Source organism: Onychomys torridus, chromosome 21 (assembly GCF_903995425.1).
Source record: "Onychomys torridus chromosome 21, mOncTor1.1, whole genome shotgun sequence".
Taxonomy (NCBI): Eukaryota; Metazoa; Chordata; class Mammalia; order Rodentia; family Cricetidae; genus Onychomys; species Onychomys torridus.
This window is the reverse complement of record NC_050463.1, coordinates 48,064,587-48,088,125: the sequence shown is the minus strand read 5'-3', so window position 1 is coordinate 48,088,125 and position 23,539 is coordinate 48,064,587. Positions and strand designations below refer to the sequence as shown.

The window sequence follows — 23,539 nt, the reverse complement described above, 5'->3', positions numbered from 1 at the left end:
ACCCTAGCTCACATGAGCTAGCTCAGATAGGAGCCCACCAACTCTACAGAAAGGATTTCTGGGGCATCCTCTGAAATAGTTTTGGCAACGTGCTCAGCCATGTTGGTCTTTTTAGTACATTTTAGTCAACAACAAAGGCAAATTGATTTATTTTTCAAATGAGTATATAATGCTCAAACACTTGACTTTCAGATGGTTGACCCCACCCCTAGAGATATAAATGTCCCAGCATGAGAAAGCCCAGGATACTGACACCTCACATCCTAAAATGCAGTCCTTCATAACAAGTCAGCTGCAGGAGATGAGAATCAGAGATCTCCAACTCTCTAGAATGCTTACTCAGAACACTTATGGATTAATCCAGAAAGTTTGCAAGCAATTTCAACGACCTAGAAATGGAACTGGATGCCCTGATAATGGGAACAGGCTTGGCATCCACATGGGCATTCAAGTAGAAGCCAGCCCACCACCCACCAGAGGTTTCCCAGAGGAAACCTTATTCATGCAAACAGGCAGTCTGCAGAAAAAGGCTGCTTGACAGCGACATTCACGGGGCACTTGCTGGGCAATAGCTCTGTGCCCACAGAGAAAGCGAGGCCCAAGTACCTCCCACCTGGCAAGCACAGGCTGGCTCCTGGATTTCAGGTGCAATGGGTTTGGTTTGCTTTTAGGTGTGCGGGTATTTTCCTTTGCGTGCTTGTCTGTGTGCCTTGGTCATACAGGGTGCCTTCAGGGACCAGAAAACTCTCAAAGGACTGGAGTTACAGACAGTTGGGAGCTGCCTGTGGGTGCTGGGAATCGAACCTAGGTCATGCAAAATGAGTGCTCTTAAACACTGAGCCGTCGCTCCAGCCCGTGTTTGGTTTTTAACTGGCTCTACCATCAGACCCTGCCTACATTTTCACTGCTCTCTGAAACTCAAAAGTCTAGCATGGGACCAAGCTGAAGGAGTGAGCCGGTGTTACTGCACCAACACTGTATCTCCATGCAAGTTGTACGTTTGCTCTGGGAAGCCAGAAAAATGTATACTCTGGCCTACGCAGCACACCTGTTTTCATAGACACACTCCTTAGATGAGTCGAGGGTGTGGCGAGCCTGCCCTCCACTGTAACGGCTGCAGCTGGCTAGGGCTCCTAACCACCCCTCCGGCTCACTGCACTCCACCTCCATGTGACAAAGGCCTCGCAAAGCAACAGGAGCGGATGTGAATGTCTGTGCAATGACCTCAGACAGCAGAGGGACCCTCTCTCTATCCTCTGAATGTCTGGGAACTCTCACCGCATCACTGGTGAAACTTAAGACACAATATAAGCTGTCTCCAGCCCAGGCTCGCTGAATCAGAACCCCTGGTGCTACAGCCCAGATACCGACTTTAAATTTGATCCTTACTGACACATGAAAACTTTTTAAGTGTACGTATTTATGGCATACCATGTAACAGCTCGCTACCCACAGGCACTACATACAGTTTGGTTTAGATTACATATATGTCTACCTCCTCAAACATCATTTCTTTATGGTACAAACATCAAAACTTTGCCCTCTTGGCTTTCTGAAATACCCAGTCCGTTATCTTTGCCTATGGTTACTGTCTGTGTATCAGCATACTGATCCTCATACTCCCTGCTAACCACAACCACTGATTAGCATCACACCCACCCCAGCCTGTGAGAACCAGTATCCACTCTCAACCTTTTGTTTTGTTGTTTTGTTTGGTTTTTCGATGCAGGGTTTCTCTGTGTAGTTTTGGTGCCTGTCCTGGATCTTACTCTGTAGACCAGGCTGGCCTCGAACTCAGAGATCTACCTGCCTCTGCCTCCCAAGTACTGGGATTAAAGGTGTACACCACTACCGCCCGGCTCACTCTCAACTTTTATGAGGTGCAGTTTTTCAGATTCCACATCTGGGTGACTCCACACAGCAATTCTTGTTGCGGGATATCTTTCTGTACTCTGTGAATCACGTGTTGCTCCCATTGGCTAATAAATAAAGCTGTTCTGGTCTATGACAAAAAATCTTACAGCCAGGCGGGAAATCAAAGCAGAGACACAGAGAGAAAGAGGGCAGAGTCGGGAGAGACACCAGCCTACCACAGAAGGAGCAACAAGATGCCAGCAGACAGGTAATGCCACGGCCACATGGCAACATATAGATCAATAGGAATGGGTTGAGTTATAAGAGCTAGCTAGCAAGAAGTGGGAGCTATAGGCTATACAGTTTGTAATTAATATAAGCTCCTGAGTGATTATTTTATAAGTGGCTGCAGGACCGTTGATAGGAGAAATTCATCCCAACCTGGGGGGGGGGGGGGGCAGGGCAGGACTGTAGAAACTTCAAGCTACAACTTATTTTCTATTCCCAGCTTATTTCACTGAAAACAACATCCTCTAGTTCTATCCACATTGTTGGACATCACATGTCATCACTCTTTTTATGGCTAGACAGTATCCCCATATGTATATGTAGATAGTATCCCCATGTGTATATGTAGACAGTATCCCCATATGTATATGTAGACAGTATCTCTGCGTGTATATGTAGAGTATCCCCGTGTGTATATGTAGGCAGTATCCCCATGTGTATATGTAGACAGTATCCCCATGTACATATGTAGCACATTTTCTTCCTACATTTATCTTGATGGACACCTGGGGTGTTTCCATTTCTTGGCTATTGTGACTAATGCTGCAATAACCATGGGAATGCAGATGTTTCTTCAACATACAAATTTCATTTCCTCTGGATTGAGACACAGTTGTACAACTGCTGGATGATACTGTTATTCCACTTTAAATTCTTTTACTACGAATGCTGAACATCATTCATCAGGGAAATGTAAATCAAAACCACCTCACTGGCAAGAAGAGCTATCATCAAGAAGACAAGGGATCCAAGTGGGGGAAGGGAATCTTAGCACACTGGGCAGAAATGTAAATTAGCACAACCATTACGGAAAACCACTGTTTGAACAAGGGCTGCAGGGGACTCGCATACAAACCCACCTGCCTTTCCTGCCTCAACCAGGTAAGCCTCAACCTGGCTGCTAACACCTGTCCAATGAAACAGGAACCTTTCTATCAGGAGGTGGAGCAGAAATAACATCAGTGTGCACTGTTTATCACACACACACACACACACACACACACACACACACACAACCAACCTCAGAGTCACTGATACGGCAGCCTTGTCCCAACTCCAACACAACTGTCTTCTGACTCTGATTCACAGGCTGTAAATATCTGTCAGTCTTTCTGATCCACTAAGCAGGCACCTGCTCTCTGCAGCTCTGCAGGACTTACTACCACTCCTGGATTTTAGCACTAATGACTTACGGCACTCCACAAGCAAGAAGAGCCGCTTCTTTACTAGCTGAAGGTCATCCTCGCCATCTCAAGTAACAACCAAACCCATCAGGCTACAATCGGCCAACGTCCACACAGACGACACTTGGCACATCTACATGGTCCAGGACGGCGGCTCTGGTCAGAGGTCAGCCCTCTGTCCGAGGCGGTCCACTGGAGCTCATGTTCCATCCTGGCCTATCTTTCCTGATACATTAACAAAACACAAAGCATTTCCCTCTCCTTTCCGCACCTGGCCCTGTTGGAACTGAGCTGTTTGTTGTTGGCTTGCTGGCCCGTGCTACCTGGCTAGCCAGGGCAAACTGACCTGACACAGCCTTTCTCCTCCATGTCACGTGCTAACACTCCCCTGCCGTGCGTTCACCAAATCTGGAGTTAGGGATAAAACCAGGAACAGTCTTCTAATGGTCATCATTTTCTAGAGGTTCGTGCTTTCGACAAAATACAGAAGGGAGATAAAGAATCCAAGGCCAGCCTTCTGGCACTATCCCAGGCTCTGTTTTTGTTATTGAAACAGTCTCTAACATCTTTGAGCTGATATTTCACGTAGGAATTTTTAAAAATGGACTCAAATATCTCCTACCCAATGTCATACTCTTAAAAATAACCAAGTAATAATAATAACAAAAATTACACACCACTTTTAGTCCTACATGGTAAAACTCAGAATCTACGTCGAGCAACTTTGTGGAACTTCCTGCTTCTCCATTATTTTATATTTCTTATATCTTATGAAGAAACAGTCTTGAGAAATGAGCCCTTCCCCAATCCATATCACAAATCTTAGCAGACACACAGCTCAACAATACTCAACGCCCGCCTCTCTCATTTTGCTGAATATATCAGAATCTCCACTCGCTCAAGCCCAAGGCTGTGATACCAAATTATTATGCAGCTCGAGAGTATTTTCCAAGAACAAAAGGAGAAGACATAACTAGCTGGCTTGACAGACTGGACAGGGGCTGTATTTCCAGCCCCAAGGATTGCCCTTTTCTACTAAGGAGCCCTCGATTATCTCCAGTGACACCAAGTGCTTAGCTAAGGGTCCCTCCCTATCCTGTCCTCTACTGACACACCAAAAATCTCTGTCACTTCTATTCTGGGGATGCAGCTAATATGAACAGCTGGGTCAGACTCAGTATTTTAAAAGGCATGCCAGCACTCAACAGTGAGGCAGGCCGTGGATTAAACTTAAACTCCAAAGCCTCAACAGTCATCACATGACACAACCATTCTGGCCCCAAATCAACATACACTCAAGAAGAACTGGAAATACCGACAGGGGCTTAGGAGAGTCAAGGCCTTTCCAAATAGTTTTCTCACTAGCTAGACTTTTTTAAATGCCTTGGCCCATAAGACAGTCTTGACACTGCCAGGTGTGGTGGTGCGCGCCTTTGGTCCCAGCACTTGGGAGGCAGAGGCAGGTGGAGCTCTGTGAGTTCAAGGCCAGCCCTGTCTACAAGGCAAGTTCCAGGACAGCCAGGACTGTTACACAGAGAAACCTTGTCTTGAAAGAACATTTTTTAAAAAGATAGTCTTGACAAAAATTAATAATTATAATACCAGATCTGCAAAGTGAATAAAAACAATTACAGCATAAAATTTAGTCCTCCATTCTAGTAGGGTATTAACTTTCAAGATGACATCTAAGGTATGACCATTTCAGTCAAACGCAATTTAACTGGAGACTTCCTAGGGTAACTCAGGGTTGAAACTACTAAATGGTGAACTTTGAGGGCTGTTCCCCTGCTTGCCCTCCCTGGTTTTAATCGGCTTTGTCTTAAAGCCTTAGAACATAGTAGCACACTTCAGAGTGGACTCAACATAAACTGTAATAGAAACTCATAATTCCAAGTGGCTAATTAGCTAAGCCTGATCGAGATACGCTGCTGGAACTTACAAATGAAATACCATAAAATTTTTATTCGGAATTTTAAAAATCATATTTCCATTGAAAATCCAAATTCCCAGCTTCCCTTTGAAAAGTCAGCTTTGGCACGAAGCCAACATTCCTTTGAGGCAACCATTAGCGAAAGTGGGGAAGGGTGTCCCATTCCAACTGCATATGAAGCTTTCCAGACAGCAGGCCATGGACACCTCGGGAAAATCTACACACCAACATTTACACCCTCTGTCTGCTCTCTGGGCATTTGGACTGCGAGTGGACACTATTGCATCTCACCCCTTGACCTGGTCAGCTACAGGGACACCTCACCACCACCCACGACCCCCAAAATTGGCTGTACGTTTTGTCTCACACCACCTTCTATCACTGGGTGACCTCTAGAACTTTGCTGTAGGTTGCACATGTATCCTGAAATGTAGTATTAATTTAGATCTGTTCTACTTCTTCACTACCGAGCACCGGCAGATCCACAGTTCGGAAACTAATGTGAAGGCCAAGGAAAATTGGTCAGAGCATGTGTCAAATCCGCTGGTCAGCTGAACAGAACTTTCCTCATGCCTCAAGGACACCAGTTACTCCATTCCTTTGGGTTGACCTGAAAGCGCCTGCCTATCCCTCACCAGCTGTTGGCCACACTGGGCTTGCTCTGGACTAGATGGGATGGTGAAAACAGGTGTTATGGGGGACCTGGACATTCCGCAAAGGAGACCTTTTAAAGGGCCTTGCTTTATACAGGCACGGGGCACTAAAACCAAGAGCACTATGTTCCTTATAAAGACAACTGTGCCACCTGAAGGCTTCTTTTGTCTCTGTCTCCAGATGAACATGTTGATAAAGCTGCTCTTCCCAAGCAGTCCCATCTCTTGACTGAGGATACTAACAGCTACAGTTATTTCCAGCTCCTCTGCAATCGCTCATCTTCAGTGTTTTGCCTGACTTCAGCTCCTAGTGCCTACTGGAAAGAAATTCCGTCACAAAGGTTTGGGCCCACTAACAGAGATCTTCTGAGTTGCCCCTCAGGAAGCCTGACCACTGAGAGACCTCACTATCTAGGCCACACACCAGCTCTAAGAGACAGAGGGCAGCTTCCAGCCAGGGAAGTGGGGCTTCCCTTGGAGGGAGCAGAGAAGGTGATATGTTTACTGGAAATGCCCTGAACACAGCCAGTGAGACCCCAGCCTCTCTGATGCCCTGGTGAGGACCCATGGGACTCCTCCTTCCCTGACCTACAACTCCCCAGGGCTGCAGAGTTCTGAGTGTAATAATCACCACGTGGGATGGCATCCCCCAGGCTGACTGGCATACACTTATCTAAAGGATGGCTGAAAAAGTCCTGAAGAGTCCAAGGGCTAGACTGAAGTCATATACAAGATGTGCTGCCCAGTGCCTCGGAAGACAGCCTGAGACATTAATAATATTCACAGCCCTGTGCACTGGCCTTTACTTGCTTACATCTGCAATGCCCACCCACTCTTACTAGGTGCAACCTACTGCGTGCTCCATTTGATCAACAACGAAACTGAGCTGGGCATGGTGGCGAACACCTTTAATCCCAGCACTCAGATGGCAGAGATAGTCATCTTTATAAAGGAGTTTGAGGGCAGCCTAGTCCACATAGTGAGTTCTAGGATAGCCAACGCTACATAGTGAGACCCTGTCTAACAAAAAAAGGAAAGAAAGACACCAAAGCTTACAGAGATGAGCAGCTTGCCAAGCTCACAGACTATCTGTCACCTAGGCTGAGGCCTTTGTCAAACTGCTGTCACTTGGTCCACGCTCCCATCACACAAAGGGGGTCCTGAGCAGGAGACAACAGGCCCTATCCCTAAGGGATTTACAGTGCCGTAAGGAATAAGCCAAGTTAAATGCTGCAGGTACCAGCAGAGCGGATTCTCAGGGGGGGGGTGGGGGGTGTTACAAGGCCAGTTACAGATCCTGAACAACGAGGACATGGAGGACCCCCAGGAGATCAGAAGGACCCCTCTACAGCCTGCTTCTGAGAGACAGAAGGAAATGAACCTTTGACAAGAGCCAGAGGAAAGGGGCCAAGAGCTCGGCAAGGCAGACCAGCCCTGGAGGACACAGAGTGGAAATGGGGCAGGTTGGTAACGGCACTGGCCTCGTGACAGAGCGGCTGCACCGAACAAGAGAGGTCCAAGTGACCGGTGCACCCGCAATGCTCACAACCTGCTGCAGGAGTATGACACAGACGTAAAAGCAGGTGTGTGTCACCAACACACACGTATAGCATGCGTTCCTAGAAGGAACGCAAGGGACGTGGAGACATCCTCGGGAAGACACAGGCCTCAGATAAACACTAAAAAGGTCTGCCAGACATAAGAGGGTGCAGGGGACTTGGGGCAGGAAAAGAAATGGCTTCGTCAACGCAGAGAGTGAAAAGAAAAAGGGAAGCGTCCTGAGGAAAGTGTACACGATTAGACAAGGACACTGCACAACAGCAGGTGAGGAGAGAATTGGCTCACCACTTTCCCCCCCACGGCTCTGGAGAAGGTTCCTGGTCAGCAGGAGGGCACATGGGCGCTGTGAAGGGCAAGGCATCCAAAGGCCATCCTTCCCAGGTTGTGGGCCTGACCTTAAGCCAACGTTTCTCAGACCCAACAGTGAGAATGGATGGAGCCGGTCCTCCCCCAAGGCCAGGTCACCAGATCGAGACTTCCAGCACTTTCTACATATGAAGGTGTGCATACAGTCATGACTGTCCCACAGCAGGGTCACATGGCCGAGAGCACACTCGGAGTCTTATGTTTCCATGCTCCCGTGATTACCAAACCACTGGACTACACTGTGTATTGGGAATTAGGCTTTACTTTGTTAAATACTTAAAGAATACTCCACCGTCGTTTTGTTTCCTGTTTTCCCGGTGCTGGGGATCAAACCCACGGCCTTTTGCATGCTAGGGAAGCACCCTACCGTTAGAACCTAAGCTCTTATCTTTTTAATCATGTGTGTCTGTGTGGCTATGTCCATGTGTATACAGGTGCCTCTGGAGTCCAGAAGAGGATACTGGATTCCCTGGAGCTGGAATTACTGGAGGCCTTGAGCTGCTAGATGTATGTAGAGGAAACTAAGTCAGGTCCTCTGGAATAGTATGTGCTCTTCACCACTAATCCATCTCTCCAGCCCCATACCTTTTAGTTATAAGAAGTACCTGAAATATTTGACCCAGATCTCTACCTCTGATGGGGATGGCAAATGTAGGGGAGGAGTCCGTCAAAATGCAGGTTCCTTGGCCCTCATTTCTAGGACTGGCTAGAGCCAGGAAACACTTTTTTTTTTTTTTTTTTTTTTTTTTTTTTGGTAACAGCCCCAAGTGATTTTGACACAAATGGTCTCGGCCACACTGTGGAAAGTACTGCAGCAGCAACATGGAAGCCGTGACAACTTAAACGAGGAAGTGACAGGTGAGTGCCACACTCTTCCAAGTTTGCCGGTGGATGTGTCTATTAGTGTCAGAGGCAGGGCCTGAGGACAATGGTTCTTAAGAGTGAGTAGGAAGCAGGAGGATGAAAAGGGAAGTCAACTTCTCTCTCCAGCCCTGCCCTGGTGCGGGGAGAGACTAGGAGGAGGTGTGTCAAGGGTTAGCCGGAGCTCATCCTGTATCCTTCAGGGATGAGACGCCCAGGGTCACGGTCCTGGGTGGTACCTATGTGTCCCTCCAGATCCACTCCTGGCTCTGTCCTGTGCCCCCAGAGCCATCACCCCATCCTTTGAAGGAGACCCCAGCAACAAACCCAAGGATGAGAGGACGGGGAGAGGTGCCACCCCTGCCCCAGGCTCACTCTAGGTTGGACCCTTCAGTTAGAGTCCTCAACCGCTCTCCTCCTCCTGGGGCTCTGCCCCTTCCTTCTTCTCACCCCTGCACACACAGGGCAACTGATCTGGGAATCCCATGCTTCCCTGTTGCTTTCCACACACCTACCACGTCTTCCTAAGCTCTTCTTATTACCTACCAGAGTCTGAGGGGCACACGCAACAGCAGGCTGAACATACATAGCGGAAGTTGGCCACACCTACAATGCTCCCAGTTCAAATAAGAAACTGGTCACAGGAGATGAGATCAGCAAGGGGCCTGTATGTGGGTGCTCCAGAGATGGGCTAGGAAGAACGGCTCCCTCTCTGATCAGCAATGAGAGGGACGTGTCCTTGGTGACCTTGAGGAGTGAGACGGACATGCCGCTGGTACCTGTGAATGGGCGCCTCCTGAATCCCAACTCTAACCGTCCACACAGCAGCTTTTCCACACGCAAAACAGTGACTGAAGGGTTTCACTCTTCACCCATCTCACTCCCAACATCACTGAACACTCTCTCTTCTGAGGCTCGTATTTTGTAAGAAATGCTACAAAATTCAATTGTGGCAGAATCCCACCTGTTAAACTGGGCGGCAAGCAAAAGCCGTGTGAGCGACCGAGTACTTCCCGTCAGCGGCACCCCACCTAAGAAGCAGAGACCAGGGTTATCTGCACCTCCACAGGCAGGACACTGGAAGGAACACTATCAGTCACAAAGAACTCTTTAACAGTCAGGAGGCAGCAAAAACACATTTAACTCCAAATTTACAAGTAGGTTTTCATCCCACTTCAATCACTGTGTGGATACAAACTTGACCAGAGCTTCCTAGTGCCCTTCTCTAAGGAAGTCCTGAAGATTAAGAATGCAATTCTCAAAATAAAAATATAAAATCCAAGAATTTCATAACTAAGGGGAACTGTGTATCAAACATCTTCAGGAGTCAGGTTGTTACACCAATTATGTGTTTTACAACCATCTATGAAGGCACAGTATTTATTTACTCTAATTTTACAGAGGAGGAAATGCAGACTTAAGAAGGCACAATAGAGCCCACTGAGGTGGCGCACACCTTTGATCCCAGCACTGGAGAGGCAGAGGCAGGCGGATCTCTGAGTTCAAGGCCAGCCTGGTCTACAGAGGGAGTTCCAGGACAGCCAGGGCTACAGAGATCCTGCCACCCCCCCAAAAAAAAATCTAAAGTAAGAGAGACAGACAGACAGACAGAGAGTGCATGAACAAGCAAACATAGTAACTGCCCAAGAGCAAGCAGTGGCCAGAACAAGACCCCAACCCTACTCAGGAACCCCAAGCCACCGCTGCCACACTAATACTTTCTGTTAATGAGGAGGCCCAGGCAGAATACAGGGACCCAACATTTAACAGCATTTCCAGGGCATGTGTCTTCTTCTCCTTCAGGTAAAACTTCAGGCAGCTTCAACTCTTTACTACTGAAACTTCCTCAGATTATCAGTCCACTTTCCTCCCCTAACTCTTACTTTATATCCCTCCAGGTTTGGGGACTCTTTATCAGTTCCTGAACACGAAGTCGTGGGGCTTTAAGGTCGGCACCCATTTTACACAGGAAGTAGCATTTATATAAAGCGACATTTCTAAAACTGTTCACGGACAGGCTGATTCCAGACCCACAAGCCTTCCTGGCTGGAAGGCATCTTCCCACCTCCTGTCCCTACTTCCTGGTCCTTGTGATGGAGACCGACCCTCACAAGTGTACAATTCGTAAAGCTCTTGAGTTGTGGGCAGAGCAAGGCAGAGAAGCACCACGCGCAGCCCGGAGCTAAGCCCAGAGCACGCAACCCGGGCTCCGATTCTTCTACTGCATCGACCTAGACGACAGTCCTTTCATTTCCTTCATCTGTGATAGGATTCGTCAGAGTCGAGACCTGTCAGGGGACTTCAAGAACCAGTCTTAAGCTAATGCTTCCCTAAAACGCCACTTCTGTTGTCTGTGTGAGGGGGAAGGGGACTTAGGGGAAAAGTCAATCAACAAACTGACCAAAAAGAAGGAGCAAAGATTTCATAAGCCTTCCCACGTCTCTCTGTTACACACACACACACACACACACACACACACACACACACAGAGCGTGTGCATGTGCACACACACATACATACATGTACACACACACAAACACACACACATACATACATGTACACACACACACACATACACACACACACTTTCCCCATCCCAACCATGATCAACAGCACACTGATACTTGGAATTTTAGACGGTTCTCTCTTATCCTCTCTTTCACTGCCAAGAGGATCAGTTCTAAAACAAAGATACATTCAAAGTACTCCTCCCACGTTAAAGCTAACAAACACACTGACGTTTTATGCAAATACTCAAGAGCATACACCATGGGTACGTGTGCATGTGAATTCAGATTTGAATTCTGACTTCCGGAGGTAGGAGGATTCTATTGAATGATGTGCAATTCATGGGAAAGTTTCAAACTCTCAAAAGGGGGGCCTTATGGTTACCACTGGACTCCTGACAGCTCTTCCCCACCCATCTTTTTCCCCTTCCTTCAAATGCTTCAAAAACACCAAGAGTCGTCCCCCCACCTTGTCTTCTCCCTGTCCCAAGATTGTCACATAATCTATAGAACAATGGCTGCTGTGTCGAGGGCAGTTCCAAGGCTCTTCTCTAACTAGAGTACTATCTGTTAGAATACATCTGCCCAGAGTACTATCATGGCTATTTACCCCAGTTTCATAGTCAGTACAGCATCATGGGGGGGGGGGGGGAGAGGATAAGGAGGGAGACAGAAAGGGAGGGTAAAAGGAGTCACAAGCAGAAAGCAAGCTCATGACACCTCAGAGCAAGGCAAAGCAGATGTAATAGATGGTAGAAGATGCTGAGATACATTATATATGGTTGGTCATCTGGGACATTATTCTTGGTTTCATTTTGGTACCTGCTGTGGACTCTAAAACCCCACATCAGCAACTTGTAAGGATCACAAGCCCCGTGCTACGAAGACACCTGATCTCTCCTGGGTCTCACAGTGTTGCTCCTTTCCTCTGGCACAGCTAGTCCTCCAATCGCACTCTCCATACATCCCTTCCCTCAGACCTCCAGAATTACATCAGAAATAAAGTCACTTGGGAAGCAGGGCCCAGAGAGAGAAACATCAGGGCCAAGTACTTCCTATCGTAAAGAATCTTGTAACCGCCCAGACTCCATTATTTCAGGCTTTAATTTAAATTTAAGGGCTACTGAACACCACTACCCCAAGGCCATTCTTAGTAGAGATAAAGATTCAGGAGCCTAAGGCAAGATTTTCTGCTCCTTTGCCTGACATAAAATCTCTTCCTGCTACCTCAGCAGCCAGGGGCACTTAAGTGTACCAAGTCAACACAATAGTAAAAAGTTCACATTTTATTACTTCCTAAAACAATTGCTTTCATAATTTCCTAAGTTTTCTAAACACTGTTAATTGGCACACACCAAATGAAACACTAGCAGAGTTATAGTTTTTCACTTCCTGGCCTGCCCCCCACCCCCCGCACCCCCATTGAATTACATTATTTTATTACAGCTGAGTCTTGGACTTTCTTTCAACTTGGATTCAAGTATTCACATGTCATAAAACTTCTCTGGTTAGCTTAAAGTTAAAATGTCTGTCTAATTTTATCATGTGAGGTTTTAATAACTCCAAGAGCTTTGCTAATGACTTAAGAGTCAATCTTTTTGGTATTTCACAGAAATAAAATAATTGTACCAAAAGTACAGATTGTGTAGTATTAACCTAACATTCTGAAGATTTGCTTACCACATAGCCAATAACTGTATTATACAAATGGCCATGTAAACTCGGGGTTCCACAAACTTCAGAGTACCCCAGAGGATGAAGACTGTCTAAGGTGCCAAGCCAGGCACAATCTCAATTCAAGTCGCCTTCCTGCATACGTAAGTTCCACAAAGAACTTTCTCTGGACTGCTGAGATGTTTAAAGGAGCTTATGAATATTAGATTACTTTTAAAAGTTATGATCCTTTATAGAAATCTAGAGGTATTAACATGGTAGGGCTATGGCAGAGAGAACACACAATTATCTGCCTCCCCAAAAGAATGAAAAGGTGTTAAGCCTCTCTCTTGTTTCTCATTAGCAAGAAAAAATTTTTCAACAGATCCTGCCCTCCATTTGCTGGTAGTCTGGCAACAACCTATTTAAGTCGGAGATGTAACACACCTAAAGGTCATGTGCCACAATTCCATTTAGTGAGACTCCTTCATGGGACTGAGAATACCCAAAGCTTTCATTCGGTTCGGATCAACTTAATAAACAAAGACTAACACTATGAATTAAAGGGATCATTTCACTTGGGGCACTCTAATGATCTATTACCGCGATACCTTGAACACGACTGCTGTTCGTGCGATGTGGAGGACAGGTATTTCACTATTAATCAAAAGTTACGAGTATGATGAAGGAAAGAATTCAGATCTGAACTCTGGGAAGAACTGTTTAACCCTCCCCTTCGACATAACTCAGCGTTATCTTATTTTAAACCAGAGGAGCACAAAGCTGTGAGCACCGTGTTGAGCTCAGATGTCACCTCCAACTTCAGTCCAGAGAGGGAGGAATTCTGTATTCTAAAGGAAACCCTTAAGACCTCAACAGCAGCCAGTCAAGCTGAGGGCACAGAGCCAGCATCCCTTGGAAAGTGCAAACACCTCCAGATCAGAAACAATGTTAAGCAAGATCTCCAAAGTCAATTGCCTTCAGCCCTGGGGCTAGATCAACTATCTAATCTAACCGTATCCCACCAACAACTTTCCCAGACCTCTCTCAGGACATACTTCCAAAGTTCCTTTGCTCAATAAAAATGGCGCTGCTTTCTCCGTCCCAATACTGTTTATTTCTCGGTAATCCTGAGGCCCTTTAAACAATCAAATTCTACTGGCCTCATTTAAATGCCAGCCCTCCCTAGTGTCAAACGCTTTCCCTGAGGGTAGGGTGAGGGGACAGGATGGCCGCTCCTATCCACAGCTGCAACTTTTTCACCAGAAACCTTGGCATCATGAACTCACTTTTGACTTCTCTTCATAACCTGCCTTCCCCCCCAAACTGTTGCCTCTCAGTCTCTCGAGTCACACTTCAATGCAAACTGTCCCCAAGTGCTGGACCTCTTAAGCCCCATCCATCCACGCCGTATCCTGGGCACTCGACACCCAGACCATCCTCAGCCTCCCGGCGCCCGATACCCCGCAGCCGTCCCCGGGTCCACCGGCCCTAAGGACTCCGGGGTCCGGTGCCCGGTGGCCCGGCAGCGACAGCATGCACACGCGCACGTCTGTCTAGCCCTCCCAGGAGGGCTGTCGCCGAGCCTCCGCCCGCGCCCACCCCCGCCCGGGGCGGCGATGGGGGGCTGGGTGGGCACCGAGGCATCAGCCAGAGAGACAGGCGAAGGGACAAGGCCAGCTGCGCGCCCCCGCCCCGCCGGGAGCCGGGCACAGAGGCCCCGGCCCCAGCCCCCACCCTGCTCCCGCCCGGGTGGCACCACGGCCGGCAGGGGCGGCCAGGGCACGACGCCCCGGACGCCGGTACCTGATCGATGGGCAGCTGCACGGCGTTGCTGAGAGGCTGCAGCAGGGTGGAGCCCGTGGTGCTGGTGGTGGCCATGGCCGGGCCTCGGCGCTGCGCTCGCCCGTCCGTCCGCCCGTCCGCCCGTCCGCCTGCTTGCTTGCTCGCTCGCTCGCTCGCTCGCTCCGGCCAGTCGCCGCTCGCCCTGTGCCGAGCTACGCCGAGGATGGGGATGCAGCGGCGCGCCCGCCCCTCGGCCGCCCGCGGTCGGAGCCGCCGCGCGGGGAGGGGCCGTGGGCGGAGCCCCGTGGCCCCGCCCAGTGCGTGGCGCCCCGCCCACCCACCCGCGCAACCCGCTCACGCCGCCGAGCCGCCGGGTTTCCAGCAGCTTCCAGCGGGAGGTGGGGGGGGGGGGGCGGGGCCCTCCCCACCTCGCGCGCTCGCGCACCCGACAGCCCCGCGGCCCAATGGCGGCGCGGCGCCCCGACTCCCGCAGCCAATCCGAGGACGCCGGCCTCGGCCGCGCCCCTCCTCCGTGCTGGCGGGGATGGGGAGGGGTGGGAGGAGGCGAGGGGCGAGGGGCCCCCAGGCTCGACCGCGTCGGTCGCCCGAGGGCGAGCGCGAACGCGACTTGCGCTCGCCGGTGGGGGCGCGTGAGGGCGGCTCTGCCTCCGCCTCCCGCTCGCTTCCTTTCTCGGGAATGGTGGGCGCCCGGCGTCCCCACCCCTCCCCTGGCAGAGACGAGTGGACAACAAAGGGGCTCGGGGTGGCGGCCAGACAAAGAGGGGAGGACTTGGAGGGATGCAGGCGCTGGAGGAGGAAGTTAGGAACAAAAAAAAGCTAGGGGGCTGGGAGCTGCACGGCCACGCACCACGGGGACACCCCACCACCACCACCAAAAAAAAAAGTGCCTTTGTCTCCCGTGCTGCCCGTAGTTGCGGGCATCCGGGCGGGCCAGCCTCCCTCCCGCGCCCACCTGGGCCTGGCGACGCCGGCTCGCACCGCGCCTCCGGCGGAGTGAGTGGGGAACGGGTCGGACCCGGGCAGCCACCCGGGGAAAGCCTGGGCATTAGCCTGGGCAGCCGGCAGTAGAGGCCCCGCCTCCTCAAAGGAAAGGCTGCTTGCTGGTCAGCATCCCTTCTTCGTGCCCGGTGAGCATCCCTGCCCAGATGTGAATGCCGCTGCGTCCACACCTTCCGTTCCGGGAGGGCTGCCCGTGCGGCACCCACCCCTGCGAACGGAATGCTTTCCCCGCTTCCACCTAACCACAGCCAGCCGTGCGTGCGGACGCCTGGAAAAACGCTCCAACGTTGTCCTCTCCCGTCATCCAAGGATTGGGAATTGGGGGTGTGTGTGTGGGGGGGGTGATCGCTAATATTTAACGGAGGGTTTACACGTGCTGCAAACACTGCTTTTAAAGGTGGCCGTGTTTGAGCCTCCGCGGCAGCCGCGTGAGGTGGGTAGTGTTAACCGTCTTCAGTCTAACAAGGAAATTTAATTTCGGAAAAATTACATAACTTAACCAACAGCGGGGTGGGGGGAGCTGGGGGGGGGGTGGAATCCAAATATTTTAGCCCTGGTTCTGACCTCTTAAACCTAAGGCCTTTCACCCACGGGCTTAACATCCACTCCAGACCAGCCGTCAACTACAGGTACACCACTTCCTCAAGGACCACTCCAGAGTCTTCAGCAGAAATAGCACAAACAGTGCTTCAGGGAACCTGGCTGTGGACTCAGCTGTCTGAAAACCGGCTGATGGAATTAGTCAGGACAGTCCCTTCCTGCCTGACGCTCTCTGGGTGGGCAGCTGAGTCCTAGGAAGGTCGTTTTTTAAAGTCTCTGATAGAGGATGGAAAGAAAAAATTTAAATGAGATCTTTCCTACTTGATGTAGTGTTGCAATTAGTACTTGGGACCAATTGGAAAGCAAACCTGTTCAACAATGTTAAAATAGCCCCCAAATCTGGACGTGTCTGTTCATATAACCTTCGAGGGAGGACCTTTTTTTTTTTTCCTCCGTTCTCCACTTTGGGGAAGTGTAGAGGAAATGTACAGGTGGCCTAACATACAAACTGAAGGGGAAAAATTAAAATACCATGTTAAAAGCTTGAAAAGTGGGTGTTAGAAACATATTGCAACCTAAAGTAGGCAGCATAAAGATGCAATCCCAGAACAAATACTGTCTACCAAAGCAATTATGTCAGGCTGAATTATTTTTTTAGAATGAGACAGAACATAGTTCCTGTTTGCGGGGGGGGGGGGGGGGGGGGGGGGGGGGGTGACTCCTTTATGAAAGTGGTCTGACTGGCGGTTCCATCCTCAGCCTCTTGCCCCAAGGGCAGCAGACAAAAGTAATGATGAAAAGTCGGGGAAGGGATGTAATCAAAATGGCCACTTTGGAATGATGGAAGTAAGCCCATCTTTGGGGTCGTGGTGTACACTTGAAATAGAGGGATAATTAGGGCAAGGGGCAAGATGTATGCAAAATTAAGCATACCTGTGGTCTCCTAGACTGTTAGCTCAGTTCTGGTTCCACCAGAAATGGCCCTAGATAAGACCTTGTTGCTTGGTAGGGCAATCAGGTTTGCTTTAGGGGGATGTCATGGGATACACTGTCTACTAGGCTCTGCGTTCCTTGAGTCAATGGTGCCTGTAGGATTAGGACATGACTGGAGACATTTAGGCACTTTTGGGGACAAGGTATTGTAAAAGCAGCCGGGTAGCGGTGGTGCACGCCTTTAACCCCAGCATTTGGGAGGCAGAGCCAGGTGAATCTGAGTTCAAGGCCAGCCTGGTCTACAGAGCGAGATCCAGGACAGGCACCAAAACTACACAGAGAAACCCTATCTCAAAAAAACAAAAAAAAGATTGTAAAGGCTGACAGTTTGTTGTGCCTTCAGCCTTGAATGAGAATGAAATAAGTATTACCAGTTTTAGGTAGTCTTTGAATGCTTAACAAGCCAGCCTCACCAGTGTTCACAGAATTGATGAGATGGCTGCCCCAGCTTAAGCAGATTTTCCTTCCTCTACCTTTTAGTTTTTTCCAGGCCAGTCATGGTGCCCACTCACACTGAAGAGGCAATTTTCTTTACATAGTCTACCAATTCAAATACTAATCTCTTCTATAAACATCCTTATAGACATATCCAGAAATACTGTTTTATTACCTATCCAGTCCTCCATTAACCCAGTCAAGTTGATGTATTAAATTAACCATTCAAGAAATGTCATGTAATTCTAGAAGTGAAAGGGTTTTCTATTAGGGAAGTATTACATCTGTATTTAACTGATTTTCAGTATAGAGATATATTAAGACATCATGGGGTATACTATAAATATAGACACTTTATCAACTGCACCTTAAATTTTGAAATACTCCATCTTTATATTTCTAATAAAGGAAACTGAGATCCACCCACATTTTGAGCTAACAACTCATTGATCAGAATATAATATAATATCAGCTAATTAGACAAGGAGCCTTTAAATGAGAAACAACTCAATATGTAATTCCTCGCTGTCCCACCTAAGATAACCAACCTATGATAGCAATCCCCATGCCCCTAACTCGTAAAAAAAAAAAAAAAAAAAAAAACCTATTGAATACTTACTGTGTTCAAGGAACTGTGTGAATGCTGTAAAAATGAATAAATAAATAAATGGTGCTTATAATGCACATGGGACAGTAAAGTAATACAAAGGACCAGGTAAGGTCAGTCTTTGATGTAAACAAGACAGTACCCTTCCCGGAGAGTGCACAAGCTTGGCTGGTACTCCAAAGACCTGAGTCTGATCTCTGAGTATTGCACCCAATCGCCCTCCACTTCTTTCTGCCCTCAGTTCCCCACTGTGGAGTGTGGATAATAATAACTGTCCTACAAGACTGAAGAGTGACTGTGAGCTTGAGATTAATAATAGACTGGGTTTTGAAGATATTAGTAATATTTCTATTATTGTAAGACTACTAATAATAAGTGGTAAGGAATTCTTAACGTAGAAATCATGTTATTAACATCATTACTCATTAGCATCCTAACATCATTACAAATCAAAGCCTCAGAGTGCTGAGCAGTGTTTATGGATGACAAGTGACAAGATAGCAGTCTTCTTGTCTGGCCCCCTTGCCCTTGCCTCTGAAAATGACTATGATAATTAAAGATTGCCACAATAAAATGTTCCCTTCTCCACTTATTTTTAACTTTGAATAAACCATTCAGAAGAAATGAATAATCTGCCAAGCTGCTTTTGTTGTGTAAAAAATGGTATGTGTCATGAAATTAGAGTTCTTGGGCAATTATTATTGCCTATTTTATACCCTTTATATCCTGGAATTACTTCCGAGATGAAGGCCATTGAACTACAAACATAATAAGGTCTGCTAACCGGCTGGCACCCTTTAGCACTCCCAAGGTAAGCTTAACCTGGGCAGGAGAACCTCTAAGACCTAACATGCTCCAGTTAGGAAATAACAAGGGAGACAGAACAAGAGGTGTCGGGTGCAGTAAAGGTCCTGGCTCTCCAGAATCTGCCACTTAGGAGGTGGCTAGCCGTGACCAGAACATCCCCCCCACCCCCCCAGTTTGATTGCCTCCATCCTGAACAAGCCCGAGTTCCGGGTTCTCTTCTCCTGTGTAATTGTATGATTCCCATGAACTTCTGGGGCTTTCTCTGTCTCCATGAATCCAATATTCAACCTAGATTTGATGTTACGTTGAATTAATTATATTGATCAATACTCACCCTTTATTTGGCTGAAGGATACAAACAAAACTTTTTTTGTCAAGGAAATAGCAGAGCTTTGTGGTTGCTCTATAGGTTTCAGAGCAACTTCTGATTTACTGTTTTCCCGTCAACCTTTGCTCTCTGTGTTCTTCCGTGACCTGTAAAAATACTTACTTGAAATCTGTGTATCTTAGGGAAGTCATCTGTTTCCCTTTTATTTGGCTGGCTTTTCTTTTTTTTTTTTTTTTTTTTTAATTTTATGTATATGGGAGTTTTACCTGCATGTATGTCTGTTTACCAGTTGTGTACCTGGTGCCCATGGAAGCCAAAAGAGGGCCTGAATCCCTCCGAACTGGAATTATAGACACTTGTGAGCCACCATATGAATGCTGGGACTTGAACCCAGGTCCTGGAAGAGGGACTAGTACCCTTAGCACAGAGCCGTCTCTCCAACTCCTGGGCAGTTCACTTTTATGTGAATGAGTTAAATCTGTTTTAAAAACAATACCCCTGTCTGCTCATAGTGACTCACACCTGTAATCCCAGCACTTGAGGGGCTTCAGCAGGAGGGTTGCTAGGAGTTAGGCCATCCCGAGCTACACAGTGAGTTCCAGGCCGAGTGCTATGGTGTGAGACCCTGTCTCAAAAAAGGTAAAATCAATCAGTCAAACCCTGTTGGTGTGGTGTGTGTGTATTGCTGTACAGATGCAGTCTATAATCCCTGACCTTTAGGTATTGAGACATTTCTGCTTCTGCGGGCTCACATACTATTTGCATTCAAGTTATGAAGCATCCCAACTTTAAATCATTGAACTCACCCCAGGTTGATGCTGATGGTGACACATCATGGTCACAGTCCATTACTACCTGTAGCATTTGTTACATTAACCAGGGTAAGAATGCCTCACTCTTCTCAGTTCTGGCTAATGTTTCTATTTATTTCTTTTATTTCTGATTTTTTTATTATATTTGTGTTTTAATTTTACACATCAGCCATGGGTTCCCCTGTCCTCCCCCATCCTGCCCCCACCCCCACCCCCACCCCCCGCCTTCCCCCAGTCCCTCCCCTCCATTCCCATCTCCTCTAGGGCCAAGACTCCCCTGGGGATTCAGCTCAACCTGGTGGATTCAGTACAGGCAGGTCCAGACCCCTCCTTCCAGGATGAGTTATTTCGGATTTTAAAAAGTTCCCCTCCTGATATCTGTTGACATATCACTGCTATGCTAAGCAGTGTGGCCTGTTCACTGAGAGAAGGGTCCACTAACTAACCCCTCTGTCTTGTTGCCAGATCTGTCATTTCTATAACAGCCCCATAAGCCTGTTACTCTGGGCAGATGTGCCTTTCTGTAGGGGAATCTGTTCAACAACAGCACATCTTCCGATAAGTGTCTCCAACTCTTCTATGGCTGCCATTGGGTTTGGAGCCATAACTCACAACATCAACACCAGAGTCGTAAGCAGTGAAGAATTAGGAACGAGAGCCATCTCTACTGATGAAGTCTATGATTACACATCTAACCCAGTTCTCTTGCCAAGGACTTGCTCTCCAGGATAGGTGACTCTTCGGTACATGAGGTGCCTGCTGAGGAATGCCTTATAATCAGATAAGGCCAGGTTTCAGTTTCATCAAATTATCTTTTAATTTATTTTCCATTTGAAAGCAGATATTTCTTCCTGTTTTGTGTGTGTGGATTCTGAGCTAGACCTAAAATACTGTATAGCGCAAGGCAGTGTTAAAACCACAGAACTCTGTCCTTAAAAAATGGAAGAAATGCCAAATGTCCCTGAGGACACTTAAACCCATGTTACTATTAAATGTATAGGTAAGAAGTTGACACTTCCGAAGTACACATTGGTCAGGTAAATATAAATGTCAATGATGGACCCTTCATTAGAGTTTTCATTTGAAATACTGTCCCTAATTTGTTGAGATGTTGGAGAATATCCTCATATGAGCCCCACCAGGTGAGGAAGTTGAGTCCTGGAACCAGTTAGCCTGAGTTTGAAGCCTACTTACTCATTCAGTTTTGTGTACACTGGTTCCTTGGCTCTCAATGATCTAAGAGGGGAATCTGCTTTGTATAGTTCAGATAACTTCATTTACTTAGGGGTTGTCACATTTTCAACTCGGGGCAATTGCTATCATCATTCACAGCCATCTTTAGAGAAGTGGATTTTGCAGTCTATGTCCTGTTTCTCACTGGTGCCAGATGCCCGGTAAGGGCAACGATATCTGGTTGCTTCCCTTAGTTAATCCCTCTTAAAATAGCCAGGGGTGGGGGTAGGGGTGGGCAGAGGCTGATGTAGATGACTTCACTTATGATTAAATAACAATACAGTCCTGGTCTATCTCAGCTGAAAATTCTAGCAGAATTTTACATTTAAAAATAAATAAATAGGGCCAAGTGATGGTGGTGGACATCTTTAATCCCAGCACTTGGGAGGCAGAGGCAGGTGGATCTCTTGAGTTTGAGCCCAGCCTGGTCTACAGAGTGAGTTCCAGGACAATGAGACCCTGTCTCAAAAAAAAAAATAGTAAATGACCTGAATATGTAAGTTAGAGACATTATTATTTCGATGATTTTGGAAATTTCAAGTATATTAGACACTATCCTTTAATACAGTGTTAATGTAAATACTGTCTCTAAATCTACAGATATTAATCTTTTTTTTTTTTTTTTATTTTAGCGCCTAGCCAGTAAACTAATGAAATGATTCTGTTATTCTAGGATAGGAGCCAGAAACCTAGTCTTATTGCATCAAGTGACTCATTGCTCATGTAAAATGTATCCAGCTACTGGTCTCCAGATGCCTCTGAGAGAGCACTCAGAATTGTTCCCTTTGGAGTTGTGGAAGTGTCATCAAAAGATAGATTGGAAGACAAGTAAAGTCAACTCAAGTGTGTCTCGTACAACCCAAGAAGGTAGTGTATCTCAGTAGTACCTTCAGCACCATCTCTAGCAGGACAAGGGAGGTTTCTGGAAAAAAAAAAAACAGGACTAGAATTTCTAGGCTGGGCCCGTTACCAATGTGCAGAGGCCATTCCTTAGCACTTACCGACACTCAGTTTGCTGGATGGGCCTTGGCTGTTGCCTGGAAGCTGGGATGTGGGTTACTTTGCTGTGTTGGCAGCAGATGACTTAGGAGAGGGGAGGTGGGGTCATACCCATCCATAGCATCTGCCAATCAGCCAGATCTAGGTCTAGAATTCTAAATCGAAACCAGTTTTCACTGAAATCTTTGAAAGCATCGTTCCATTTTCTTACAAATTCCAATGCTGCTGTTAAGAAATGCCACTTTATCTGGGCCTTGTAGCCTATTTGGGAGGCTGAAGCAAGAGACCAGCCTGGGCTACACAATGAGACACAAGACAAATGCTAGCTGAAGTGTGGGAGTCCTGGAGCCTCCCATACCATCATACCCCAACTGAGTACACCTGTCCTCTACCTCCAGTTTAGCAGCTGTACTGATGACCTCTGTCATTACACCTTCTGTAAAGGGGCTGGTTGGGGGACTGGAGAGACGTCTCAGTGGTTAGGAACACTACCTGCTCTTCCAGAGGACTGAGGTTTGATTCCCAGAACCCACGTGGTTGTTGACAACCATCAGATGCCCTTTCCTAGCCCCGTCAGGCACTGCATGCATGTGGTACATAGACATATATGCAGACAAAACACCCATGCACAGACATAAAAATAAAAAACAAAGAGGCAGCTGCTGCGGATACCAGTGGAGGCTCTTCCAGTTCAACACTATGGAAACGAAGCTGGTGAGTGACAATATCACTTATTGCTTGGGCGTCAGCTGCTGAGCCTGAAGAGCAACCGAAGATGTGCTCAGCCTGCCAACCATGCATCTGGTGATGTAGACCCAGTGGTTGTCCCAGGGATCTGCAGCACCTACCCCCAGAACCACACCCTGCCAAATTGCACAGCCATGGTGAAGCTCTCCGTTTAGACTTTCCAGTTTCCCAAGTCTGGATGATGGCCTTCTCCACCCCCAGGCCTGCTCTGCCAGCAACTGTTAACAGAGTTGCCATCTTCCTCCTGAGTCGCCACAGTGCAGCTTGCAGAATCCTTGGTTGTACCATGTTGGAATTCCTGAATTGTTCTTATTTGAATTCTGTCTCCATTTCCCAGATCTCTTCAACATCTTACAACCTTCTCTTAATTTACAATT

At 47.6% G+C, this 23,539-nt stretch overlaps 1 protein-coding gene across 3 annotated transcripts in view; it reads right to left on the bottom strand.

Annotated features, from left to right (window-relative positions):
• The window catches only part of Mboat2 (membrane bound O-acyltransferase domain containing 2), a 132,940-nt gene extending 117,985 nt beyond the window's left edge, over window positions 1–14,955 (bottom strand). For 2 of the 3 annotated variants that reach the window (XM_036170432.1, XM_036170434.1), the window contains exon 1: window positions 14,663–14,955. In XM_036170432.1, coding sequence (XP_036026325.1) covers window positions 14,663–14,737 — 75 coding nt within the window. In that variant the 5' untranslated portion in view covers window positions 14,738–14,955. The remainder of the gene's footprint in view (window positions 1–14,662) is intronic. The other variant, XM_036170435.1, reaches the window with a different exon arrangement.
• Window positions 14,956–23,539: the final 8,584 nt, after the last annotated feature.